Genomic DNA, 24,768 nt, shown 5'->3' on the forward strand with positions numbered 1-24,768 from the left:
TTCACTAATTTCTTTTATCTCTTTAATCGAAATATTTTTTCCAATCCCCTTTATATTTCTGGAAGACTACGTGACCGTTTGTTCCTTTTGATTACAGCAAATGTCCTCCTGTTTCTATCGTAGCCAATTAAAAAGCATTTTAAAATTTTACAAATCCGGTATGGATTACGGGTATTTACATTTGAATTTGCTGCTCAAATTGGTTTCCATATCCATGCGGTCTGCATCGTCGATTTTTCGAACATGTTTCAGCTGTTCGGCTGCTAAACTTATGACGTCAGTCAACGTGCAGTTTTTCTGTACACAGGCGATACCGAGCTAGATGCATTGAACTCCATGGAGTGTGGCTTGTTCATTGGACACATCATGCGTTTCAACATGCGCGTCTTAACTGATTTGAGGCGGGCGTTGACGCAGTTCGCCATTGTGGATGCTTTCGCTTATGACACAGATTGCAGAGAATATTCTCTAACAGGTAAGTACAATTTAGAATGTTGAAACTTGAGCTGTTTTTACCATTCTGCTATTTCTGCTGCCAGGTAAAAATTAAAGATGTTAAAAAGTTAATAGCTTAATAGTATCAATTGCCAGTTAAAATAATTATTTTTATCTCTTAAAAAAAAAAAAAAAAAAAAGTAACAAACAACAACAAACCTACCCCAGTGGTGGGTGCTGGTTAACATCGTCTGTCATTTTTGCAGAATGTTTAGCATTGCGCTCTTGATGTACACACACTGCCATCCACATGCAGACGAATAAATAAATAAAAATAATAATAGAATAATTGGCAATAAAATGAAACCTTAAAAGAAAGTGTGCTGTTAATACTTTTATTTATTTATTTTTTTTGTTCCACTGAACTCTCTGTTAAATAAATGTATGCCACTTCCAGAATAGGTGAATGCATAAATTTTTAAATTTTTAGTGGATGTATATACAATGTAAAAAAAGAAAAAAAAAAAAAAAAATCATTAATTCAGTCAGTGCACATACACATAGACATTTAATTTTTATTGGTTTACAGTTAAGTTGCAGCATTTTTTTTGCATTGCATTTTTTTTTTTTTTTACTTTGAGTTAGCAATGCCACTAGAAGATAAAACAATTTTAGTGGCTAGCTCTTGTAAGCAGTTTTTTAAGCTCACATTTGTGTCTTAAAATTACTCTATGCATTTAACATCAGAGTGGTGTCAATTTAAGGAGCAGGTGATTGCTAAGGGCAACAAAATTATATATGATTTTGGAAAAAAGAGCTAAAGGAATGAGAAATAGAAAAATCAATCTGGATAACATCTGAAAAATTAATTTTCTGTTGATGGTCTGGGCTGGCCCTAGAGTTCAAGGAGGCCTGAGTGCTTTTTGTTTTAATTATAAAAAATCTTTTTTTTTTTTTTTTTTTTTTTTACTGAATTGAAAATAGGGATCTTTTAATTATGATTTGCTGAATTCATTTTAAAAATTATTGAACATAAATAAATAAATTGCGGGTGGTTGGTGGAACAGACTTCCATCCCTTGTGGTGGAGGTTGATAGCCTAAATAAGTTTAAGGCTCAGCTGGACAGGTATTTCGAACGAACAGAGGGGTGAAGTGGAAGTGGTTTTTTTTTTTTTTTTTTGGCTGATGCTGCATAAGCTTGCTTTCTTGCATCAAATGCCTCTACTAATGCTAATGCTAAATAAGAGAAACTAATAATGATAATGAAGGATTTTATTGTGTTTTTTAGCGTTTTTAAGGTCACTCATTTCCTGGATTGAAACATAGGCGCAATGTGGATGAATGTCTTATTTTTATCAGTTGTTTGCATTTAGCCAGAGAAACCAAAGCTCTATGATAAGATTAGATGCCCGATGCTGGCGTCTCACAGATGCCATGTGGAAACATGAATTGCCTGGAAGAAAGAATAGATGCTTTTGCTGTCTTAAACACAAAACAAAAATAATTAATGTTTCATAATTCACATATATTAAAATGAAAACAGCAAATACTGGATAACAAGAATATTGATGTGCCAGGGAGGATTTCTTTTCATTTACAAATAAAAAATAAAATAATAAAATTAAAAATTGGTGTCTATCAGATGCCATACTAGTAGCAGAAGGATACATACTATTTCCATTTCATATGATAAAAGTGTACTGTTTTGAGGTCAGTCAGGAACATAACTTCCTGTTATAACAATGTGATTATATGAAAAAAATTATTCACCTAGCTCAAGCTTTTCCAAGAATGTATTACCTATGTTATCAGGTGCAGGGGGTACACTGGTATATTTCTTATTGGAAAATATTTGTCTTATGACTGTTTTACTGATTAATGTTGGAAAGTCTAAGTGGATTGTGGCAGCATACTACTGATAACTGTTATGCTCCTTTTGCCATATTATAGCTGTTCCTTTCACCATATTACTATTATTAAATTAGCACAATACAGCAGAAAGAGAATCTGTCTCTACATTCAGACACAAAACAAATATTTTTCAGAAATAGATGATACAACAGTCAGGATCAGACCAATAAATGGCCAAGAACACATGGAAAGGGTTCAGCAAATCCTTTAGAGGATAGTTGCATCATTCCTATATCCATTACTTTAAACAGTGACACCTCAACAGCAGAGTAGCTCTAAGTGCATCTGCTAATTTGTATGGAGTTATATAGCCTGGGTTTCCACATGACTTGCAATTCACCAGCCCAATGTAAATGCCACAAGACAACATATTTTAAGTGAAATGGTGGATTAATTATAGTTGTTGGACTGTGGAACAGTGGTAAGAATTCCTGGTTGCAGGTAGTTACACCACACACCATGTTCAGGTAATATAGTCCACTGTGTAAGGTTTGGAGAATGCTTGGTGAACAGTAAATACTGGAATGCATTGTCTCATGGATGAAGTTTAGAAAGGAAGAGTCTTTTCAGTCTTAGTTTCCAGAAGTGCTTTAGCTTTGATTTGCATTCATATTTGAGACAATTCCATACCATCTATTTTATATGCAAAAGGATTCTTCATGTACCAGTGTGATAGTGCCTCAAGTTACAAAGCCAGGTCTTTTATCATCTACACTAATTGACAAAATTAACAGAACATATAGAAAATGTGGTGCAACCTGTCCAGCTTGTGATGAAGCAGGACAAAATTTAGTATGGTGTTGTGCCATAGAATAACAATGAAATGAGGAGACAGTGAGAAACTTCGGTCAGGTATAAAGGACATTTATAGGGGTTGTATAAGAATTACCAAAAAAGGACACATTACAGAAGTTGTTACAAGGTGCTTGAAAATATGGTCATAAGACAGTATGGCATATGATCCCGTTCAATGGCTAAACAGGAGGGAATGCCCAAGGGCATCACACATGTTTGATCGGATTTAAGCCTGGTGATCGTGCTGGCCATGGCAGTCATTGGATATCTTCAGTTTCAATGTTCCTCCACCACTTGAGCTCTGTGTACAATGGGATTGTTGTGCATGAAAAAAATCTGGGCCAACCACGCTCCTAAAAAGTTGCATGTAGGGTTTGAGGATCTGTTCTCGGTACCTTTGCACAGTTCTGGTACGCCTATCAGAAACACAAAGATGGGTGTGGCCGTTGATCGTTATTCCACCCCACACGAGAATACAGCCTCCACATATGTTCATGGCACCAGTTTCGACGAGCTCTGTAGTGGTTTGGGGTTAATGGGAATTTTTTTTTTTGTACTTTGTTGCGACCTCCAGGGTTTCTCCTATACACAAAAATGGGGTTAATGGAATCAAATCAACTTATTATATTAGGGCCACCTGTAATTTCCTACATATACCCATTTATGTAATGGGTCTGTAAATTGTGTATGTTCTCTGGTCGATTTGCCTGTTTTGCTGGACGAAAAAACCCCAGTATCTGGGAAAAAAACCTTGCTATCTATGCCTGAGACCGACTAACTCAGCCACTGAATGAAAAAAGTCCATTAAAGTTCCTCGCATCATCGACAGGATTTGAACTTGGGCCTTTTCCACCCGGTGTGGGTAGGACGGTGATGATACCACTGTGCTACCCGCGCAGACGGGGAGGTTAATGGGATACAAACCATTGGTTTCCTTGTGTAGAATACATTCGAATTGAGCCTTCTTAACACAGTCCTCTTGGAAATGTTTTCAGCTGTGGCCGCAGCAACCTCAAGAGACAGTTCATGACATTGTAGGATTCTGTCTTGCTGTTAGAGCTAGATGGCGGTCTGCTCTGATTGATGTACCCCCCCAGGTGACCTTGGCCAGCTCTTGTAATGGTTCCTGTCTCCCAAAAGTGCTTCCACAGTGCCAAGATAACATTGCATGACATGTAAAGCCAAAGTGTTGCTTCTGCCTGTGACTCTCCGACTTCAAGTCATCCAACGGCCTGCCATCTCAAAAATCCTGTAGATGATGATGACTTGCCATCCCGAGTACTGGAGATGTGGTTATCCCACTGACAAGCCAAAAAAGCGGATTGAAGTGATGAAGCCGCAACCCATGTTTTTAGAGGTATGAATAATTTGTATAATTTACAGCTCTGTAAGGTTGTAGATCTATTTCTATTGGGCACTTGGAATTTGCTTACCAGGATGCCTATTATATCAAATATTCACCTTTGGCGACACTGTTCACAATAAAATATTCACAAAAAGCATTTTGTTCTGTTAATTTTCTTGAGCAGTGTAGTTTGAGGTATTGATGTTACAGAATTGACCTGATTTGTCCAATGTTGTAATCTATTTGGAATGCTGGATCAGGACGTGGTCACTATGTAGCTCTTAATCAGTATATCTGATGGCTGCTTTAAAGTAAATGCAGAGAAAAATGTTAGTACGTGTTGTTTTATTTCATAGAGGGCCACACTCTCTGAATAGTCTACATATTAAAATAGATATACTTATGCAAGAGCTAATTTAAATATGTTGCACACTGCAATCTGAAAATGGAGTATAGTACATTAAAAACAAATTATGAAGCTCATAAAAGTGTTCTTGCATGCAATCAGCATTACTAATTAAGAAAACAAAAATATAATATTTTATATTCAGTTTAATGTTAAGATGTAATTATGTGGTAAGTAATATTATTGGGGAAATCCTGACTGAAGGAAAATAACTGTTATCAGCCATACCATCTCTTGAATAATTCAGATTTGCAGACATGATAATAATTAAGAAATTAATTTGTGGTATAATAATAGAGTAGTAGCTCCTGATAGCCACTTTAAGGAATGCAAGTGTCGAAATCTGAACTAAAGATTTGAGTTAGTCTGTGATTATAGTGTTAAGTCTGATATATTTGACCCAGAGAGGTACTTAACTAAAATATGCTTCTTTTGCAAGTAATTGCTCTATCAACTGCTGATTGAAAATTGAAAAAACCCAATTTTGATCTTGATTCATTCCTTTATGATTAAGAAAACTGTCAGTTGCCCTCAGCTTTCATAATTACAAAGGAATGTGCACTCTATAGAAGCCGAATGATACTTTCTTAATGATTAATTACATATATATATATATATATATATTTTAGATTTTAATTAATATTTTATTTTTGTAGAATGCCATCATATCATGTGACATTTGAACTGAGGAAAAAAGTGATAAATGTAACAAATAGAGCTGATTTGTTACCAGCTGTACGAGAAGTCTTTCAGATACGCCGATCATGTGATGCCCTCTTCATTCAGGTGTACGATCCAGAATGGGATGACTTTGTTGATACAGAACCAGAGCAACTACCAGAGAGAGCAAAAATTTTAGTTCAAGTTAGAAAAGATTATTCATGTGAATCCACATCCTCAGATGCCTATGAATTTCAGCATTCACCAGCAATCAGTATTGTTTATTCAAAAGTTCCAGAGCAAAATTTGCCCCAAGAAATCGATCCAGTTACGGTACAATATTATTCAGATTCAGAAAGGTAATTTTGAGACATTAATAAACATGTCATTTTTATATATTATTTTCTAAAATTTGCTAGTTAAGATTTTTTGCTTGTTTTGGATTAGTAAGTTTTTGTTAGTTTGAATTTTATATAGGAATACAGTTGAAATTTGATACAGAATTTACATTGTGGAAAATATTCTATCAAATACGAACAGTGATGTATGACCTAATTTTGGGTAGAAGAATTCTCAAAATGCCAATATTCACAAAAGACATGTAGCAGTTAGTTCAGTAGTGATCTGCTGTTTAAAACACAAGTGTATGAGTTGTGTGTTGATTCTAATTAGCAAAAACTTACTATTCCAAAACAGTTCAGGGATAATTAAAAGATGGTAAACAATCTCTCTCCTGCTGCTCGGTTTCAAATATCAGTCAATTCATGAACATTAACATGCTTATTCTTAGACAACTGTTACTTTATTCTGGGTAGTTGACATCAATGAGAATTGCTATGGGTTATCAGGATCTTGCTTCATTCCTCTGAATAGATTAGACATTGTGCTGGCTGTCTTTTTTTCTTTCTTTGCTTTTGTCTGTGATTTTGCTAGTTTTATGAGCAATCTCTTTTTTTCAGTGCAGCTGGACTCTTTTAGTGCCATCACATTATATTACAGAGTTACCTAGTTGTATTTAATTGCTTTTATATTAGTGCCATAAGTTTCAACTTCCCATTTTTGTTAATAAAAATGGCTGAATTTGAACTCCTGGTTAGGACAACTAATGCTGATATAATAGGCTAACAGAAATGTGGTGCCAGCCAGAAATTGGTGATGATGAGTTTCACTATGGTATGTATAATGTATTTAGGAAAGATAAGAAAGATAGAAGTAGTGGAGAGACTATGCTTCAAAGAGCAGCTTGAGCATGAAAAGAGCTTTTGCTGAGTCTGAGGTTACATCTGCTGGCATAGAATCTTTGTGATGTGAGTTAGTTGGAAGCAAAGGAACAATGAAAGTGAGAGTAATGTACAGACCAGAAGATTGTGAAGAATATGATGAGAGGCTTTACATGCAGATGGAATGGGGAAGCAAGCATGAATGTCTTATTATGGATGATGTTAATCTGCCAGATTTATTGGAATAAGTGGGAGAGAAACTCATAATGGGGAAAAATTTTTTTAAAATAAACTAGATGATTATTATTTGTACCAGCATGTTAGAGAAAGTACTAGGGGTTAGAATATACTTGACCTCATTATTACTAACAAATCCGATGACATAAGATGGCCTAAAGTACAGGCACCATTGTTAGAAAGTGATTATAAAATCGTCAGTTGGAAGATGAAGAAAGATGTAGTAGTTATAGGTAAGATAAATGCATGGGTTTTAACTTCAGAACATAGGGGGCGCCTCCGTAGCCAGGTGGGAAGGAGCAGCAGTGCGTAACACACACGCTTCTTGATTAGGCCAGGGTTCGAGCCTGTCACCACCAAATACGGAGGATGCGGAAAGGTCATCAGGGAATGACAGAAATGTCAGGGAATGACCACCGCATATCCCGGAGCAATATGGCCTTAGTTGCTAATGCTCCTAAAAACCAAATAACAATAACAATCAGAACATAGGACTTTGACAGTTTAAGACACTATATGGTATTTGTGAATTGGGCAGATTGCTGAGGGATGGGGAATGCATTTGAATTATGGAATACTTTTAAAGCAGAAATCACAAGCCATGAATGCATACATACCTTTAAGAAAATATTGCAGGAGGAGGAGGAGGATGCCAAAATGGATGACTGCAGAGCTGGCTGATCAAATAGAGCAGAAAAAGATAGCTTGGAACAGTTACAGAGTGATGAAAAGTACTGAAATTTACAACAGATACAAGTTGATTTGTAATAGTACCACAAATAAGGTCAGGGAGGCCAAGGCTGCATATGAGAAAGCATTGGCTAAGAGAGTAACAAATGGAGACAACAAGGAATTTATCTTGTATGTGAATACAACAAAGAAGAAAACTAATCAGATTGAACATTTGTGCACTTGGTGTAGGAAAGTCTTAGATAGCCCAGCTGATGTAGATGAATTGAATAGGTACTTTGCATCAGTCTTTACTGGCAAAAGACCCTTCATACTGAGAAGAGGTTGTGCATGTGAGGCTGAGCCACATGAAATTAGTGATGTTTTAATTACAGATGATTTTTTACTAGAAAAACTTTTGAGTATAAAGGCAATTAAGGTTCCCAGAGTTGATGTCATATACTCTGTAGTTTTAAAGGAGACTGTCAGGGAGTGAATTGAATCAATGAGATTAATTATGACTTTGGAATTAGGAGAGTTCCTTTGGATTGGAGAAGTGCCAATGTATCGCCAATACATAAAAGCAGTTCTAAGAGTGAAGTTTGCAACTACAGACTGGTTGGTTTACTTCAGTGATCGGAAAAATTTTAGAGACAATGATTGAGAGGGAAATCCAGGGACATTTAGATAGATATGGCATTCTGAAGGACACACAATGATTTGTTAAGGGAAAGTCATGCTTAACCAACTTAATAGGCTATTTTGACACAGTTACTCATGAGGTGGATTTAGGTAACAATTTTTGACATAGTTTAATAGGATTTTATTAAAGCATTTGACTCTGTCCATCATGAGAGGTTACTGTATAAGTTTGAAGAGGTTGGGATTACTGGTAAGATTCTAAGATGGATTGCTGGGTGGTTGCAGGACAAAAGGAAGAAGGTGATGATTAATGGTTTTTCTTCAGTTGGTGTAACTTCAGGAATGGGATCCCTCAAGGATTGGTTCTTGGACCACTGCTGTTTCTCTTCATAAATGACATTGACAAAGGAATCAGAGGCAAGATGTTGATTTGCAGATGACTTGAAGATTGGTGGAGTTGTTAATGATCAGTGCCAAGCAGTGCTCCTTCATGATGACTTGAACAGACTTCAAAGATGGACAGAGAAGTGGCAGCTATGTTTTAATGCTGTTAGATACAAGGTCTTACACTTAGGAATAGCAACCCACAAATAAATTATACACTTTGTGGGGTTGAATTAAAAACAGTGTGGGGGAAGGGATCTGAGAGTTACAGTACAGGCAGATATGAAGTTTTCTTAACAGTGTAAGCAGGCAGCCAGAAAAGCCCATGGTATCCTATCGACGATTTATCGAATGTTATCCTGTAGAAATAGTGAAGTCATAATCCCACTGTATAAGGCAATTGCGAGACTACATTTGGAATACTGTATTTAAGTATGGATACCTCATTTGAAAAAAGACTGAGCTTTTTAAAGGGTTCAAAGATGGGCAACTTGAATGGTGAGATCGGCAGAAGGACAACCATATGAGGAAAGACTCCAATTATGTGGGCTACAGAGCTTGGCAGCAAGGCACCTCAGAGGTAACATGATTGAGGTTTATAATGCTGTGAGAGGGATTACTAAAATGAATGAAGGTGGAATTCTCACTGTCATAAAAAAATTAACTAGGGGTCATAAATTTGAATTACAGGGGTTGAGATTTAGATTAGATTGTAGGAAGTTTTCTTTTAGCCAGTGAGTCATTGATTGCTGGGACAAGTTGCCCTTGCAGATAGTTGAGGCTGACTGAATAAATTCCAAAGTGAATTGGATAGTTACCTGTGTGAGGAGGGAAGCATATAATTTGTGTTCTTTTATATACTGGTTTTTGTTTTTTTTGCTAGTGCAGCAAATGCCTATGCTTCCTTGCACTATAATATTATGGTGAATACTATTAATATTCATTAATTTTATTATTATTATATACAGGGTGTCTCAAATATTGGTACAAACGTTTAGGGGAGGTAGGTAACATCTAAAGGAATGTGAATCGCATAGGAACCCATAACCGAAAACATCACTGTAAGTCGGTATATGGCGCTGTTCATCAGTTCGCAAGAGGGAAAATTTCTGGTTTACTCATTCAAGCAGTAGTCGCCGCACGAAGAGCATGCATCGATATACGAACTGTGAGCTGGCAGACATGCACCAAGTGTATGGATTAGCAGAGGGCAATGGATGAGCCGCTCAACAAATTTATGGAGAACGCTTCCCAGACAGACATGTACCGGACCACAGTTTGTTTGCATGTATGCATCAAAATTGGTGATTATGGGTCATTTAGAGGTAACAGGAGTAGTGCGGGCAGACCACGTTCGATGTGAACTCCCGCCATGGAAGAGAGTGTGTTGAATGCTGTCCAGAATAATCCTACTACCAGCACACGTGCCGTTGTCTCTGCCTTAGAAGTGTCTTGTTGCAGTGTACAGCGTGTCTGGCATGAAGATTCCTTACATCCCTTTCATCTCCAAAGGGTTCAGTTACTGCTCCCCCAAGATCATCCTGCATGTGTGGCTTTTGCGCAGTGGTTTCTCCAAGAAAGTGTTCAAGACTTGAATTTTCCAGCCTATGTTTTGTTTCACGGATGAGGCTTATTTCACTCGGGAAGGCTTATTCAATCAGCACAATGCTCGTGTGGGCTCATGACAACCCACATGGTGTGCGCCCCCATGCGGCACAACATTGCTTTGCAATAAATGTGTGGGCAGGTATTGTCGGTGACTGCTTAGTCGGCCCATACCTGTTACCATCTTGCATGAACTCCACTAAATATCGGATCTTTCTAGAACAAGTTCTACCAGGGTTACTTGACGATGTACCAGCAAATGTGAGATGCAACATTTGGTTTCAACATGATGGGGCGCCTGCCCATTATGGAAGGTGTGTTCGTGACCATTTGAACAGGCGTTTTGGGCGTCAATGGATTGGCCATGGTGGACCCGTTGCCTGGCCCCCACGTTCACCTGATTTATCGAGCCTTGATTTCTTTCTGTGGGGGGGGGGCCCTCAAATTTATCGTGTGTGAATTGCTTGTGGAGATGGAAATGGATCTTGTGGTGAGACTCGTCTGTGCTGCTGCTATTGTCAAAGAAACTCCAGGTGTGTTCGACCGTGTCTGCCAATCCATGCTGCGTCGGTGTCACGCATGCATCGCATTTCGTGGTGGAACCTTCGAGCATCTGTTGTAACATCATGAAATGCATCCATCTTGTACTCCATTGTTAATATTATGTCAAATAAATGTTTGCCACTAATTGCTGTCTTGTGTCATTTCTGCTTCTTGTGCCTCTGCTACTACTTTCCTGTGATGTTTCCGGTTATGGGTTCCTATGCGATTCACATTCCTTTTGATGTTACCTACCTCCCCTAAACGTTTGTACCAATATTTTTGAGACACCCTGTATATATTTTTTATTATAATAGTGGGTTTTGTATACTCATCTGAACTGGTTTATTTGTTTTTGGATTATATACAAAGCTAGATTTATGAGGCATAGTGGCACAGTTGTTCAAGGACCCCAGTATATCAAAATATAGTACTGATTATATTTTTACCAAGTATAGTAGTCTTCTGGAGAGGATAAACTTAAATATGCTTTATATCTTTAAATGCCTATAAATTATAAATGTTTTTGCCTTTATGGAGCAAAGTCTCATGTTTTTTTTATAAATTAACGTGCATATTTCTTCAGTTTTATTCAACTTTTTATGCTGCTTCTGGACTTGTAAAATTTGATAAAAAAAAAAGACACGTCACATATATCTTGTTAGATCATTAACAAAATATCCATTAATGTGATCAGTGTGAGTTTCATTGATGGATTTCATTGATTGCCTGCTCAATGTAGCATTTTACACTTAACGCCTCTTTCCTTATGTTTAATAAAACAAAAAGAACAAACAGTATTCTTGTGAACACCAATTACACAGAAATTGTGACTTGAAATTTAAAGAAGAATAAATGAAAATGACTGGAAAAGAATAGAAGAAGAATTCAGCCACTGATGTCCCATCTTTTCAAGGGGAAGCTACAAGACACTATGAAGGACTAAGGACAATCATAGTGTTTTCATAACACCTCAACAAGACAATGAGTTTAGCAGTGTTTCTGACCCTATGCAACCAGTAAGCAAACACAGTCCTGACTAGAAAAGCACTCAAAGCTGTAAAAATATGAAATAGAAAGTGTGCAAACAATATAGATATTCAAAGATAGCACCTCTAGTGAGAATAAAATATTTGACTGTTTCAAAAGTGTAAAGTTTGCTGCATATATACAAAGTATGAATATATCAAAATGTGATTACTTCTGAGAGAAAGGAACCAAGGGATATATTATTTAGAATATGTTGAAAATAATGGATGAAATGAAAGCAGCAAAGTAACTTAAAACAAGCAAAATCACAGGAATAATAGTTTGAAATAGTGAAGGTGCTTTCACATGCTAATATAAAAATATACAACTAGAATATACTTGAAAGACAGTATGTTAGTCTAGAGAATGTGGGAAAAGGTAATGCAGAAGGATGTGTAGAATATAGAAAGAATATAGAAAAAATAAAAATAGGAAAATAAGGAAAACACTGTTATTAGGGCTATAGCTGCTCAGCTCAGACTCTTGGGTGTGTACTAAAAATAAAAATTTTTAGTACACATTATTCTTGAATAATCACTTAGAGTTGTCTATCATTTGGAAGTTCAGTCCTGTTCATCAGCATTGCTTTTTGGCATCTATGGCATCTCGGTATATTAAATTAAATGTATCTTCTTCAATTCATTTCCATGATTTACACAACATGGCAGAAAAAGGAGAATTTGCAATGGTTCTTCCTTGATATTACTGCTGCCATTGACTCATTTGTTGCCGATCCTTTATCTCTGCTCCAGAACTATTACTGCATCTCAAAATCACTGCCGAAAGTGGTTCAGCAGTTACTTTACAATCGCACGCTTATCGCCTCCAATAAATCCTCAACCTGTATTTGAAACATAAGCTTACTCTGTCACCTGAGTTTCGGCTCTTGTGCTGATGACATTTTCCTGGCTTTACCAGCTTCTTCCTTCAGTGTCAGCCTTTTCAATTCATCGTGTAGGGCTCAACAACTGATTGGAAATTTCCTGGATTACATTGAACTTTTTGTCTGCAGGTCAGCCTGTTGAAGACTAAGTAAATACTACTGTTTGTTCCTGCAACAGTCTCCTCTTTCCTACAGTTGCACCCCCCCCCCCATAATACCATATTTAAACTCATAGGAGTACATCTGAATTTTAAACTTCTCTTCTCAGTTCATTGTAGAAAACTTTGTCTGCTATTCTAACAATATTTTGATTTAAGAAGTGTGATCTTGCTTTCATTCATAATTCAAACAATATATGGAAATATTTGCTATCTGTATCCTACTTCACTTCCTTTATGCATTACTGTTCTGGTCTTTCTTGTCAAAATCCAACCTATCATGTCAACCAAATATTTTCTCATCAGATGGTTAAATGCCAAACTTGGACATCCTGTTGTGTTGTCTTGACATCAGCTGTACCAACAAATTGAAATAGTGTGCCCATTACTGTTTGCTGGCAATACAAAGTGAGTCAGTGTTTTGTAACTCTGATCACTGGCCAGAGTGACTTCTTAACATCTGGGACTTTCTTCAGTGGCGAATTCCACCCAAGGCTGCCAGAGCCACTCCATCTCTTCAGTCTAAACTTTCCAAAATAAACAGATTTTATTCTTCATTCATCAACAACTCCATCAAGCTAGCCATCTCCTTTGAACTTGACCCTGATGTCTGGATTCACAATAAGGTGTACAGAAAGTGTTTTTGATTCACTCATATTATTAAACTTTTAATTTTGCACACTTGTTATTTTCAGTTTCGTTGAGTTTGTTACATTTTTATTTTATTTTGTTAAAGCGACATTCACTCTTTTTTGTATCTTATTATTATCGCTCAAGTTATGTAAACCCCTCTAACTTGGCTGTACTGGGGTATTGGCCTTACTTTATTGGATGGAAATATATGATTTTATATGGGCATATAATTATTTATGCATAGATTTTTTTTTTTTTTTTAGTGCCAGACTGCTTTAGTTCTGTAACATAATGACAATTTTCCAGTTGAAAATGTATGTATATTATGCATGATGCTGTTTATCACGTTTGGGCCAGAGCAGATTATTCTCCATTTTAAATCACCGTATCCCATAGTATATTTGTGCATTTTTGTGTGTTACTTTGATTTGTTTGGTATTGATATAAAACTTATATTGCATCATGACTTAAATCAAATTATTGCATCATATTTGCTTTATTTGTTGAATCATTGCATCATATTTGCTTTATTTGTTGAATTATTGCATCATATTTGCTTTATTTGTTGAATTATTGCATCATATTTGCTTTATTTTTTGAATTATTGCATCATATTTGCTTTATATGATTATAAGTTTTCTTTAGGGAAAATGTTAATTTTTTTTTGTAAAGAGATTCAAAAAATTTGTATATTTCTTGTTTTCTTTACAGGTTACCAGAAATTTCTAATGATGAAGAGAAGAATTCTGAAGATGTAATGTGTATGGAAATAGTTCCAGTAATTAAATCAGAAATACACAGTAGTACAGATAACTGGCCCATTCCCTTTGTTATTCCGGTAGAACGTTTCAACAGGCATCTGAAGGAATATTTAGATAATTCTCTTTCTTTAACAAAATCTTTAAAAAGTCATCTCTTGGACATCTTACATGAAGAAATGACTAAATATACACAGTAAGTTGATTTCATTGATTTTCCCTTACAAAAGCATCAAGATAAAAATCAAATTGGATGACAGGATATGAAGAAACAAAACAAATATTATTAGTGAAATTTACTGTGGTGCCTGACATTTGTCCCATGTTAGATTTAAAATTAAGTGCTGATACAAGTAATTAACAAATACAATGTGCTGTCTTGTGCTCCTAGGATTTGGATTATATTTAAATGTAGTAATTCATTTTGAGCTGTTTCTCTAGTCAGTGGTACTAATGTTGATAAACTAGACTAATAAAACTTACATAGTACAGTGAGCTTATTGGTGTTCTCTTTGCGGTTCTTTGTGAACCTTCCAAGAGCAGTGTTCCATTCGGCAATGACTGTCAGCCTTAGAAGGGCAGCATGGATTGCTGCCAGTGAAAATAACCATTCCCTTCAATGCCATAATATAAAGCCAGTATAATCAACTTTTCCTTGATCCTATAGTGGATAAAGTTATTAACAGGATACTGCAACTGTCCTTCAAGTACAGTTAAATTTCCAGGTAAATGAAGGCAAATTCTCCATTCACATTGCAACAAAACTGACATCTATGGGTGATACAGCGTACCATTCAAACTTTTGCAACTTTCCATTTCATCTCAGGGTGGGGGGAAGACAGTCAGCCAGAAGCCGACCACAAGCATAGGACTACTTGTCAACACACCACCTCTTTGTTTACAGGCTTTTAGTTTCAGACACTAGGCCAGATTACAGTAGCATGTAGCTGGTATCTGTACTATATAAGTTTATTTATAATGTTTAATTAGTCTTGTTTGTATAATATTAGTGCCAATGAGGAAGGGCTAAAGGAATAATGTGAAACATTTGCCTATATTTAAATTTAATATATACTAGACTTCGCCCACTGCTCGCTTTGCTTGCCCACCCCCATGCACACTTTTCTTTGTAAAATGTAGAGGTATACGGAGTAAGTCAAATCTTTTCTACACACCTCTCAATATGCACTGATCGATATCTAATCAGGAAATGATCTACGTAATTATTTACCTGTGCATTTGTAGTGCTCTGCATTCTCAAGGTCGAATAAATATCACTATGTAATTATTTACCTGCATTTACATTGGTCACTTAGGGAAAGGCCTTTTGCTTGGGGTTTTATAATGCATGAGGAATATTGTTGCATCTGAAAGAGCAGGATTAAAATATTTAACTGAAATATTTACAAACTATATAAATATTTAAAATATTTACAAATACTGTATACAATATTCGTTAATATACAAAAAACGTTACAATGGAACATCAAATGGTAGCACATTCACGAGGTTGGTGAATGTTATGGAGGCAGTTGTCAATAATTAATTGCATTTGTAGTGACGTAATTGCCTCACCCTCTTTTCTCATTGGCTCAAATAAATATCACTAGGAGGAAAACTTTTTTAATGTATAGAGAGATTATCTAAATTTCGTCCAATAAATTTCTTCTTAGCCCAAGAATTCAGTGAAGTATATTCTATTCATTTCAATTTCTGATTTGGTCTTCAATCAGTGTGGGAGCCATCTTTTGATAAGGACCAAGGAAGAGTATCTGAATCTGTTTGGATTTTCCATATTGTAATTCCATTTCAGTGTAAAATCTACTCTTAATTTTTGAACCAGTGGAAAATTCTGAGAAAGTGCAATATATTTTTAAAAAATTTTATCCCTTTAATTGATTGGAAAAAAAAAATTTCAATAAAAAACATAGTTTTCTAGATAACATACAGTGGCAGACAAAAAAAACTGCATCACTTGTGAATTTTGTGCTGCATTGTGGGTTGCAGAAATATTTGAAATGCATTTGTTAGATGGGATATATATATCTCCGTGAATGAAATCCAATAAAAAGACTCCGCCTGATATATCTAATTGCCATAAATATCTTCCCAAAGGTTAAAATGTGTAATTAATGGAAATATGAGAAATCTGCAAATGGAAATCATGACAACCAAACACATTTTATTGCATTTATGTGAAATGACAAGTTAATGTAATAATATTATGTACAGGTAACCCTCGTTTAATACGGTTATTAGATTCCTGTAAAATGTCGTGTTGTGCAAAACCGTGTTAACAGGACTAAGAAAAAGTACAAAAAGGGGATTACGTTCCAAAAGCAAACAAAAATACTCTATTTCGTTAACAAAACTAATAAATATACACCATTCTAGATTTCATGTATCTTCTGCAATCTTTAAAAAATCAGTAATCTGGGTTTGTTTGCTTTTGCTTGATAAATCTTTGTGAATTTCACCATATGGAACTAAGCATTTTTGAAGCTCCCTTTTGAACTTTGGACTCTTTTCATTCAAGGATCTGCATTCAAAAAATAAGATTCTAATTGCTCGGCTAACTTTATGCTTTCCCATATGATTTTTTACTGTAAAATTTGGAAGTTTAGAATTTTGATATGCGATATCATCATCTGAATTGATTTGATTTTACCTCTGATACCATTTGCACCAAATCCACTATGATGGCTTCTTTTTCTACCAGTAATTCTTGAACGTCTTCAGTAATCATATCTTTTTTTTACTTTTTTTGAAGCATCGGCGACTAAGGCCATGTTACTCTGTGTATATTGTCTATACACAGAGTAACATGGCCTTAGTCTGTGTATATTGTCTATAAATTGCATGTGTCCTGAGGTCGATTTTCTGTTTTTCTGGATGAAAAACCCGAGTTTCTGGGAGAAAAAACAGTGCTACCCTCTCTTACTAACTCAGCCACATTTTAAAAAAGACCCATAAAAATTCCTCCCTTCATTGACGGGATTCAAACTCGGGTCTTTTCCAGCCAGTGTGGGGAGGAGGGCGATTCTATGAACTGTGCTACCCACGAGGGCTTCAGTAGTCATGTCATCAAAACCTTCCTCTCCTACCAACGTAGCAAGTTCTACTATCTCACCGATTCCGTTTTCTGCCTGTTTGATCATATTTCCTGAATGAACTGACTCTGGCCATAGATTTTTCCACACGCATTTACTGTTGATGGTTTTACTTCTTTCAGGAGTAAAGCTATGATTCTGATACAGTCCACAATTGAGAAATGTTTCCATGCCTCCGTTACTTCAATAGATTCAGAATCAATTTTTTCCAAAATCCATTGTAACGATTTTCTGATGGAATGAGTTTTAAAGGTGGATATGATGCCTTGATCTAACGGCTAAATGAAAGAAGTTATATTAACCATCGAAGAAATTAATATGAGGGCCCGTCAAGCTCTCAGCTATCCAACTCAATGCCAGAGCTCACTATTGTGCATCAGGCAGCACAGCGGCAATCTCCAAGGCAGAATGCACTGGTCCCACAGGAGTTAGTAATTGTTGGTGGCTCTATTATCAGGGAGACGGGTAATATATTGTGTAAAAAGGATAGCTGGAATAGGACCAGGGTATGTCTGCCAGGGACAAAAGTTGATGATGTTGTGAAGCAGATATCATCTTTTAAGGGCACAAAGGGTGATATTGTTGTACCCGTTGGCACCAATGACATTAAGAATAGGAGATCTGCAGATTTACTTAACAAGTACAGGTTAATGTTGAAAAAAAGTCGTGAGTTAGGGTTAAATTTGAAAGTGCCTGCAATTCCGCCCAGACACGATAGGAGGGAGTACATGATGAGAACCTTGTCAATTAAATTTGGCCCTGGACGGATTGTGCAAGGCTCATGGGGTAGAATTTTTTTTCAGCCTGGTATCTGCTTGTTAACAGGAGTGACTGCTTCTACAGGGATGGGATACATTTAAAGAGAAAGGGTGCAGGAATATTTGCTGATGCTGCCGAGGCAGTGTTAGGGGGGTCGGAAAACTGCTAGCTTGGGGAAATTCACAGACTAAAAGGTTAAAAGTAGCCGCAGGCAGAGGTGAAGGTGATTCTTGCACTACTGCTATTAGAATAAGCAGCGGCCTGGAGCGAGGGGTGCTGAGGGTTTCAGGGACTGGTGGCAGTCATCATGAAACAAATAAATATATGGGATGGGTTAGGGTAACTAAGAATAAGAATAGGTGCATGTATACTTGCATGTATACCAATGCTAGAAGTATAGTAAATAAATTTTATGAATTTGAAGTATTAGTATTAGTAACGGCCGTATGGTGCAAGAAAGCCTATGGCTTATGCTGCACCAGCCAAAAAAAAAAAAAAAAAAAAAAAAAAATCCGAACAAAACAATGATAAAAACAAAAAATAAATAAAATAAATAACTAAATAATAATAATTAATAAATAAAAAAAAAATAAAAAAAATAATAATAAAATGAAATAAAAAATAAATAAAAAGGAAATTAATCCTATCATCCTATGCGCTTCCCTTACCCGAAAGTACTATCCAGATGACCTTTGAATTTCCCCAAACTGTCGGCCTCTACCACCCATGAAGGCAACTTATTCCAGTAATTTATAACTCGCTGGCTAAAATAAAACTTCCTGCAGTCCAATCTAAACATTTCCCCCCGTAACTTGAATTTATGTCCCCTAGTTCTAGCATCATTTATAATCTTGAAAATTTTGTCCTCATTCATTTTACTGATGCCTCTCAGAGCCTTAAACACCTCAATCAAATCTCCTCTAAGGTGTCTAGTTTCCAAACTCTGCAACCCACATATTCGAAGTCTTTCTTCATAAGGACGCCCTTTTGCCGATCTCACCAGGCGAGTTACCCTTCTTTGCACCCTTTCAAGAAGTTCGATGTCTTTCTTTAGGTGCGGTCTCCATACTTGAACACAGTATTCCAAGTGTGGTCTAACATAAGCCTTATATAATGGGATTATCACGTCCCTATCTCTACTTGCAAAAGTTCGATAGATCATCGATAGGACACCATGGGCCTTCCTTGCAACCTGTTTACAATGCTCAGAGAATTTCATGTCTGACCGTATCGTAACACCCAAGTCCCTTTCCTCCAGTACTGGGTTTAGTTGAACTCCACCAAGTGAATACGTTATTTTAGGATTACTGTTTCCCAGGTGTAATACCTTACACTTTGTTGGATTAAAGCACAGCTGCCATTTTTCTAACCATTCTTGAAGTCTATCTAGGTCTCTCTGAAGAAGCTCAGCTTGACAGTGATTATTAACTACTCTACCAATTTTAACATCATCTGCAAATTTAGACATCACGCCCTCTATCCCTTCATCAATGTCGTTTATGAAAATTAAAAACAACAGTGGTCCTAATACTGATCCTTGGGGAACCCCACTTCTTACTTCAACCCAATCTGAGGAATAGCCATTTATCACAACCCTCTGCCTCCTGCCCTGAAGCCATCCTTCTATCCATCTAAGGATTTTCCCAGTGATTCCAACCTGTTCCAGCTTATAAAGCAATCGCTCATGTGGGACTGAGTCAAAAGCTTTGCTGAAATCTAAATAAACAATGTCGAAATTATTCCCTAAATCCAGCTCGTGAGTGACCCTTTCGAAATAGCGAACCAGATTTGTTAAACATGATTTTCCCTTTACAAAACCATGCTGAGTATCCTTGAGAATTTCAATTCGATCCAAATGATCCTGAATTCCACCCTTGATCATTGCCTCCATGATTTTCCCTACTACTGAAGTCAGACTGACAGGTCGATAATTTCCCACTTCACTTTTAGAGCCACCCTTATGTATGGGAGATACATTTGCACTTTTCCAATCCAAGGGAATCTCCCCAGAGTCTAGTGATGCTCGCATAATTAGCCTCAGTGGTTCAATGCACTCGCTTGCCGCCTCTCTTAAGATTATAGGGTATATTCCATCAACTCCAGGAGCCTTACTGGTCTGTAGGCTCGAAAGTTTTTTCATTAAATAATCTTGCGAAATTTCAATATCATTAATTACATATTTTTTAACTTCGCTCCCACAATTTCCCATTGCCACAAAAGGCTTTTCATTTGTAAATATCGATGCAAAATAACTGTTGAGTTCATCTGCAACGGCAGCTGGTGTATTTATTACTATCCCCTTTCCCTTACGTAAAGGTCCGATCTGGTTTGTCCTGCTCTTCTTGGCATTTATATATGTGAAGAATTCTTTATCCCCCCTCTTTGCTCTGTTTGCTAGTGATTTCTCATAAACTGCCTTTGCCTGTCGAACCTTTTCTGTGGCTCTATTACACATCACCTTGTAGCTGTTATAGGTTTCAGTACTTTTTATTGCTCTGTAACTTTTCCATGCCACCTTTTTCTGCTCAAGTAATGTGGCAACTTCACTATTCATCCAACTTGGAACCCTTCTCGTGGAGTATTTTTTTAATGGTATATACGCATTCAAGGCATCTGTGATTAATGTTTTAAAAGCGTACCACAGTTCAATTGTATTCATTCTCTGCGCGATATCTACCCAGTTAATAGAGGCCATGTAGTACCTTAAGGCATCGTAATTTCCTTTTCTGAAATTAAAACCCATTCCTTTGCCTTTTACTTCTGCTACCTCTCTCGTCATCATCCACCGTAGAACTCCGTGATCACTTCCTGCTACTGGTTCCTCTACTGTCAGCCCTGTTATGTCATCTGATTCATGTGTGATGATGAGGTCTAGGATATTCTTTTCTCTAGTACTTTCCCTGACATGTTGATACAAATAACAGTCATCTAGTTGATTTAAAAATTTTGTTCCCCATGTCGAGTTTCCTTCCCATTTACTCCAATCAATTAGAGGCAAATTGAAATCACCCATAATAAGGCATTGACGCTTACTTGCCCATTCCATTTGCATGTAGAGGCTTTTGTCATAATCTTCACAATCACCTGGTCTGTAGATTACTCCTACTCGCATTGTACCTTTGTTTCCAACTATCTCACACCATACAGACTCTATACTAGCATGTGAAATGTCTGAATCCGGGAAAGCTATCGTCGCACCCAGGCTGCTTCTGATAAGAAGCATTACCCCACCACCCCTTCTATCTACTCTATCCTTCCTAAATACATTATACAAGCCGTACTGAAACTCATCATCCCCAATTTCCGGGTGGCACCACGTCTCTGTAAGCCCTATTATGTCGGCGTTACTTGTTTTAACCAGCAGTTCGAATTCGCTCATTTTATTGACGACACTTCTAACGTTACTGTATAAACAATTAAGATTTACTGTTCTTGTATATTTAACAACCCTAACACAACCCTTGAAGTTTTTTAGGCTCTCTTCCCTGATATTAGCTACCCGCTCACGTGAAACGTCTTTGGCCCCAGAACATCTAGATAATACGTCCAGTTGGGGTAACAGATAAGAACTCTTAAGGTATGTGCAAGAGTTACATTGACCAATATTATCTGATAAACGCGTGTCAGTATTACCCACATCCCCCCTAACTAGCAGTTTCCCTGAGCCTTTAAGGTATCCTCAATAATACTGGCAAAAACCTTAAGTGTTGGTCAAGACATCAAAGGCAGATATTTTTGGGATATTAGAGACATCCAGTGGTTAATTGCTGGAACAAACTTCCATCTGTTGTGAAAGTTGATAGGTTGAATAAATTTAAGGAGGAACTGGACAGGCATTTGGAGGGAATGGTGTGATTTTTTTTTTTTTGGCTGATGCTGCATAAGCTCATACACATGCCTTCTTGCATCACATGCCACTACTACTACTACGTGGTGTCACACAGATATTAGGAATGCAGAATTGGAATTTGGGGAGTACAATGTGTACAGAAAGGATAGACAGGATAGGAAGGGAGGAGGTTTTATGTTGTTAATTAAGAAAAACATAAAATCAAAAGAAGTGCATTCAGTTGATATAGATGAACAGTGCACTGTTGAGTCAGTTTGGTGTGACATAAGCACTGTGAAAGCAAAAATAAGAGTAGGAGTGTGTTATAGGCCTAATGACTCGAATGAGTACAATGAACAATTTTACAGAGAAAAAAGAGTAGGCTAGTAAATCAGAATGTCTTATAATGGGGGATTTTAACTTCCCAGATATTGACTGGAACTTGTGGGTAGGTCACTCGCACAATAGCAAGACTTTTGTGAATTTATTGGATGATTGTTTTCTGCAGCAGCATGTTCAAGAGGCAACAAGAGAGGGTAATACTCTTGATCTGATTATCAGCAGTAATCATTATCATTATCATTATCATTATTAGCCATATGGTGCAAGGAAGCCTGAGGCTTTTGCTGCACCAAGCAAAAAAAATTCTGAGTTACCCTGAAAGAGAGAGAGAGAATCACCAAGAAAGAGAAGAAAACTTGTTAAGTAAATCTGCAGATCTCTTTCTCTTAATGTCATTGGTACCAATGACATTAAGAGAACTGTACAACAATATCTCCCTTTGTGCCATTAAAAGATGATATCTGCTTTACAACATCATCAACTTTTGCCTCTGGCAGACATACCCTGGTCCTATTTCATCTATCCTTTTTACACAATATGGTCAAGTTCTAAAATCTGACCACGAGAGACTAAACGATATTATTATACCGAGAAACTCTACCTCTGTCTGAGGCGGTTTGGTTTCTCCAGTAATTAGACAACGATCTACATATTTTAAATCTTTCTTACTTAAAAGTATTCCACGTAATGTCCTTGAGTTTAATTAATAACTGAAAAAGCGTTTCGATTTTAGTAATAGAGAATTCACTATCCCATTTACAAACTATTCCTCATTTGAATCCTAAATAATATATTACCGAAAAAATGTCGCTAAATCAATTTCCAAATTTACTTGACTTTCCAACAGTTTCCAAATTTCACTGACTTCGTTATTTTTTGAATAAAGTGAATGATGCCATCTCATTATGTTTTACTTCAAACCTGTAGTTTGTTGTTTTGTTAGTTTGCTTTTGTGTTAAAAAGAACTTAGGTCATTGAGCGTACCTGCATTGTGTTTGTAAATTTCATAAATTTTATGTTCGATTTCCTGCTTTTCTGGATTAAAAACTTGAATTTCCAGGAAGAAGAACCATGCCGCCTTCTCCAGAAACCGACTAACTCGGCCAATGTGCGGAAAAATCTAACATCACAATCGATCCAAGAAACAATATAAACCAAGAAAAGAAGCAAGTGCTTCAAAACCTCTACCAAGTGTGGCAAAGCAAATTCCTCTTATCTTAACGGAATTCGAACTCGGGACGTTCCCACACAATGTGGAAGGACAGCAATCTTAACCACTGTGACGCAAGGGCTAAATGTGCGGAACCTGATATATTCCTTCATCAGGATAGAACCTTTAAGTATATATAATTTTTATACCAGTGTGCAAGCACTCTGTGAGGAATTTCATATAATTTAAAGGCGGGGTCTAAAAGAAGAATGAATCTATCCTCTTGGCTTCACTGTGTAACGTAGGAGCTATCCAGACAAACGTGTACTAAATCAAATAAGAAGGGCGCGGAATCATTCAAGAAGGGTGGGACTCTTAGGAAATAATAAAAGAAATAAATTTGAATTTTTATTACAAGTTTTTTAAGAAAAAATATGCAAAACTTTTTAAATTCTAAGCTATATGTAAACAACAGCAAACCAATTTCGTATATAACAAACAAATATTTATACTTTATATCTCTAATAATAATAATAAAATTTTAAAAATTAAAAAAAAAAAGATTGGGCTTACTAGAAATGTAAACGTAACTTTTGTAACAAAGTTAATACCAGAAATTCCTTCAACGAAAATCAAAATTCAATAATGGTTTTTGTAGGAAATTCTTGCTACTGTTTTAAGTCAAGTCAAGTTTATAGCAAGTCAATAAATTGTTGTTTTTTCCTTAATGTAAAATTCTTTGACAGTAACTTGATATGGGTTTCTTATCCATCTATACAGGGTGAATTTTTTATTCATCAAACCATTTTAGTTGCATATGTTTTTTTAAACCCTGGGGTCCCGAAACAGAAAAACTTATATTAAATTCTTTAAGTTGGACACTTTGGAACTTGGCCATTTTAACACTACACATTACAAAAGCCTACTGTATGCGGCATAAAATTTTTACTGTGAAAGGGTTTGAATCTTTTATCGCTAAACTAGAGAGAAAATTATGTGTCGAATCTGGTTTTATTACTAAAACCAAACTGGATACACAAAGAAAAAGTTTGCTATTTAGTAAGCAATTTGAAGAATCCGGTTCTTTTTGAATTACCAATAACCAATTTTTTGTCGGATAAAAATGATTTACATTTATTGAATCCTGCAGGAGCGCATACACAACCCCAACCCCTTCCGACTATTGCTCCTTTCAAATAGGAGAAGAAATTATGCTAAGGAAAGCTTTAGTAAGGAAACACCAGGTAGGGACACTAATGGTCGTCTC

At 36.4% G+C, this 24,768-nt stretch overlaps 1 protein-coding gene across 1 annotated transcript in view; it reads left to right on the forward strand.

Moving 5' to 3' along the window:
* Positions 1–355: 355 nt before the first annotated feature.
* Positions 356–24,768, forward strand: part of LOC150082067 (sterile alpha motif domain-containing protein 3-like) — a 141,982-nt gene continuing 117,569 nt past the window's right edge. The window contains exons 1-3 of the mRNA XM_090380420.1: positions 356–475; positions 5,550–5,912; positions 14,265–14,507. Coding sequence (XP_090236546.1) covers positions 5,551–5,912; positions 14,265–14,507 — 605 coding nt within the window. The 5' untranslated portion in view covers positions 356–475; position 5,550. The remainder of the gene's footprint in view (positions 476–5,549; positions 5,913–14,264; positions 14,508–24,768) is intronic.

Source organism: Mastigoproctus giganteus, chromosome 8, assembly GCF_048544385.1.
Source record: "Mastigoproctus giganteus isolate SK-2022 chromosome 8, ASM4854438v1, whole genome shotgun sequence".
Taxonomy (NCBI): Eukaryota; Metazoa; Arthropoda; class Arachnida; order Uropygi; family Thelyphonidae; genus Mastigoproctus; species Mastigoproctus giganteus.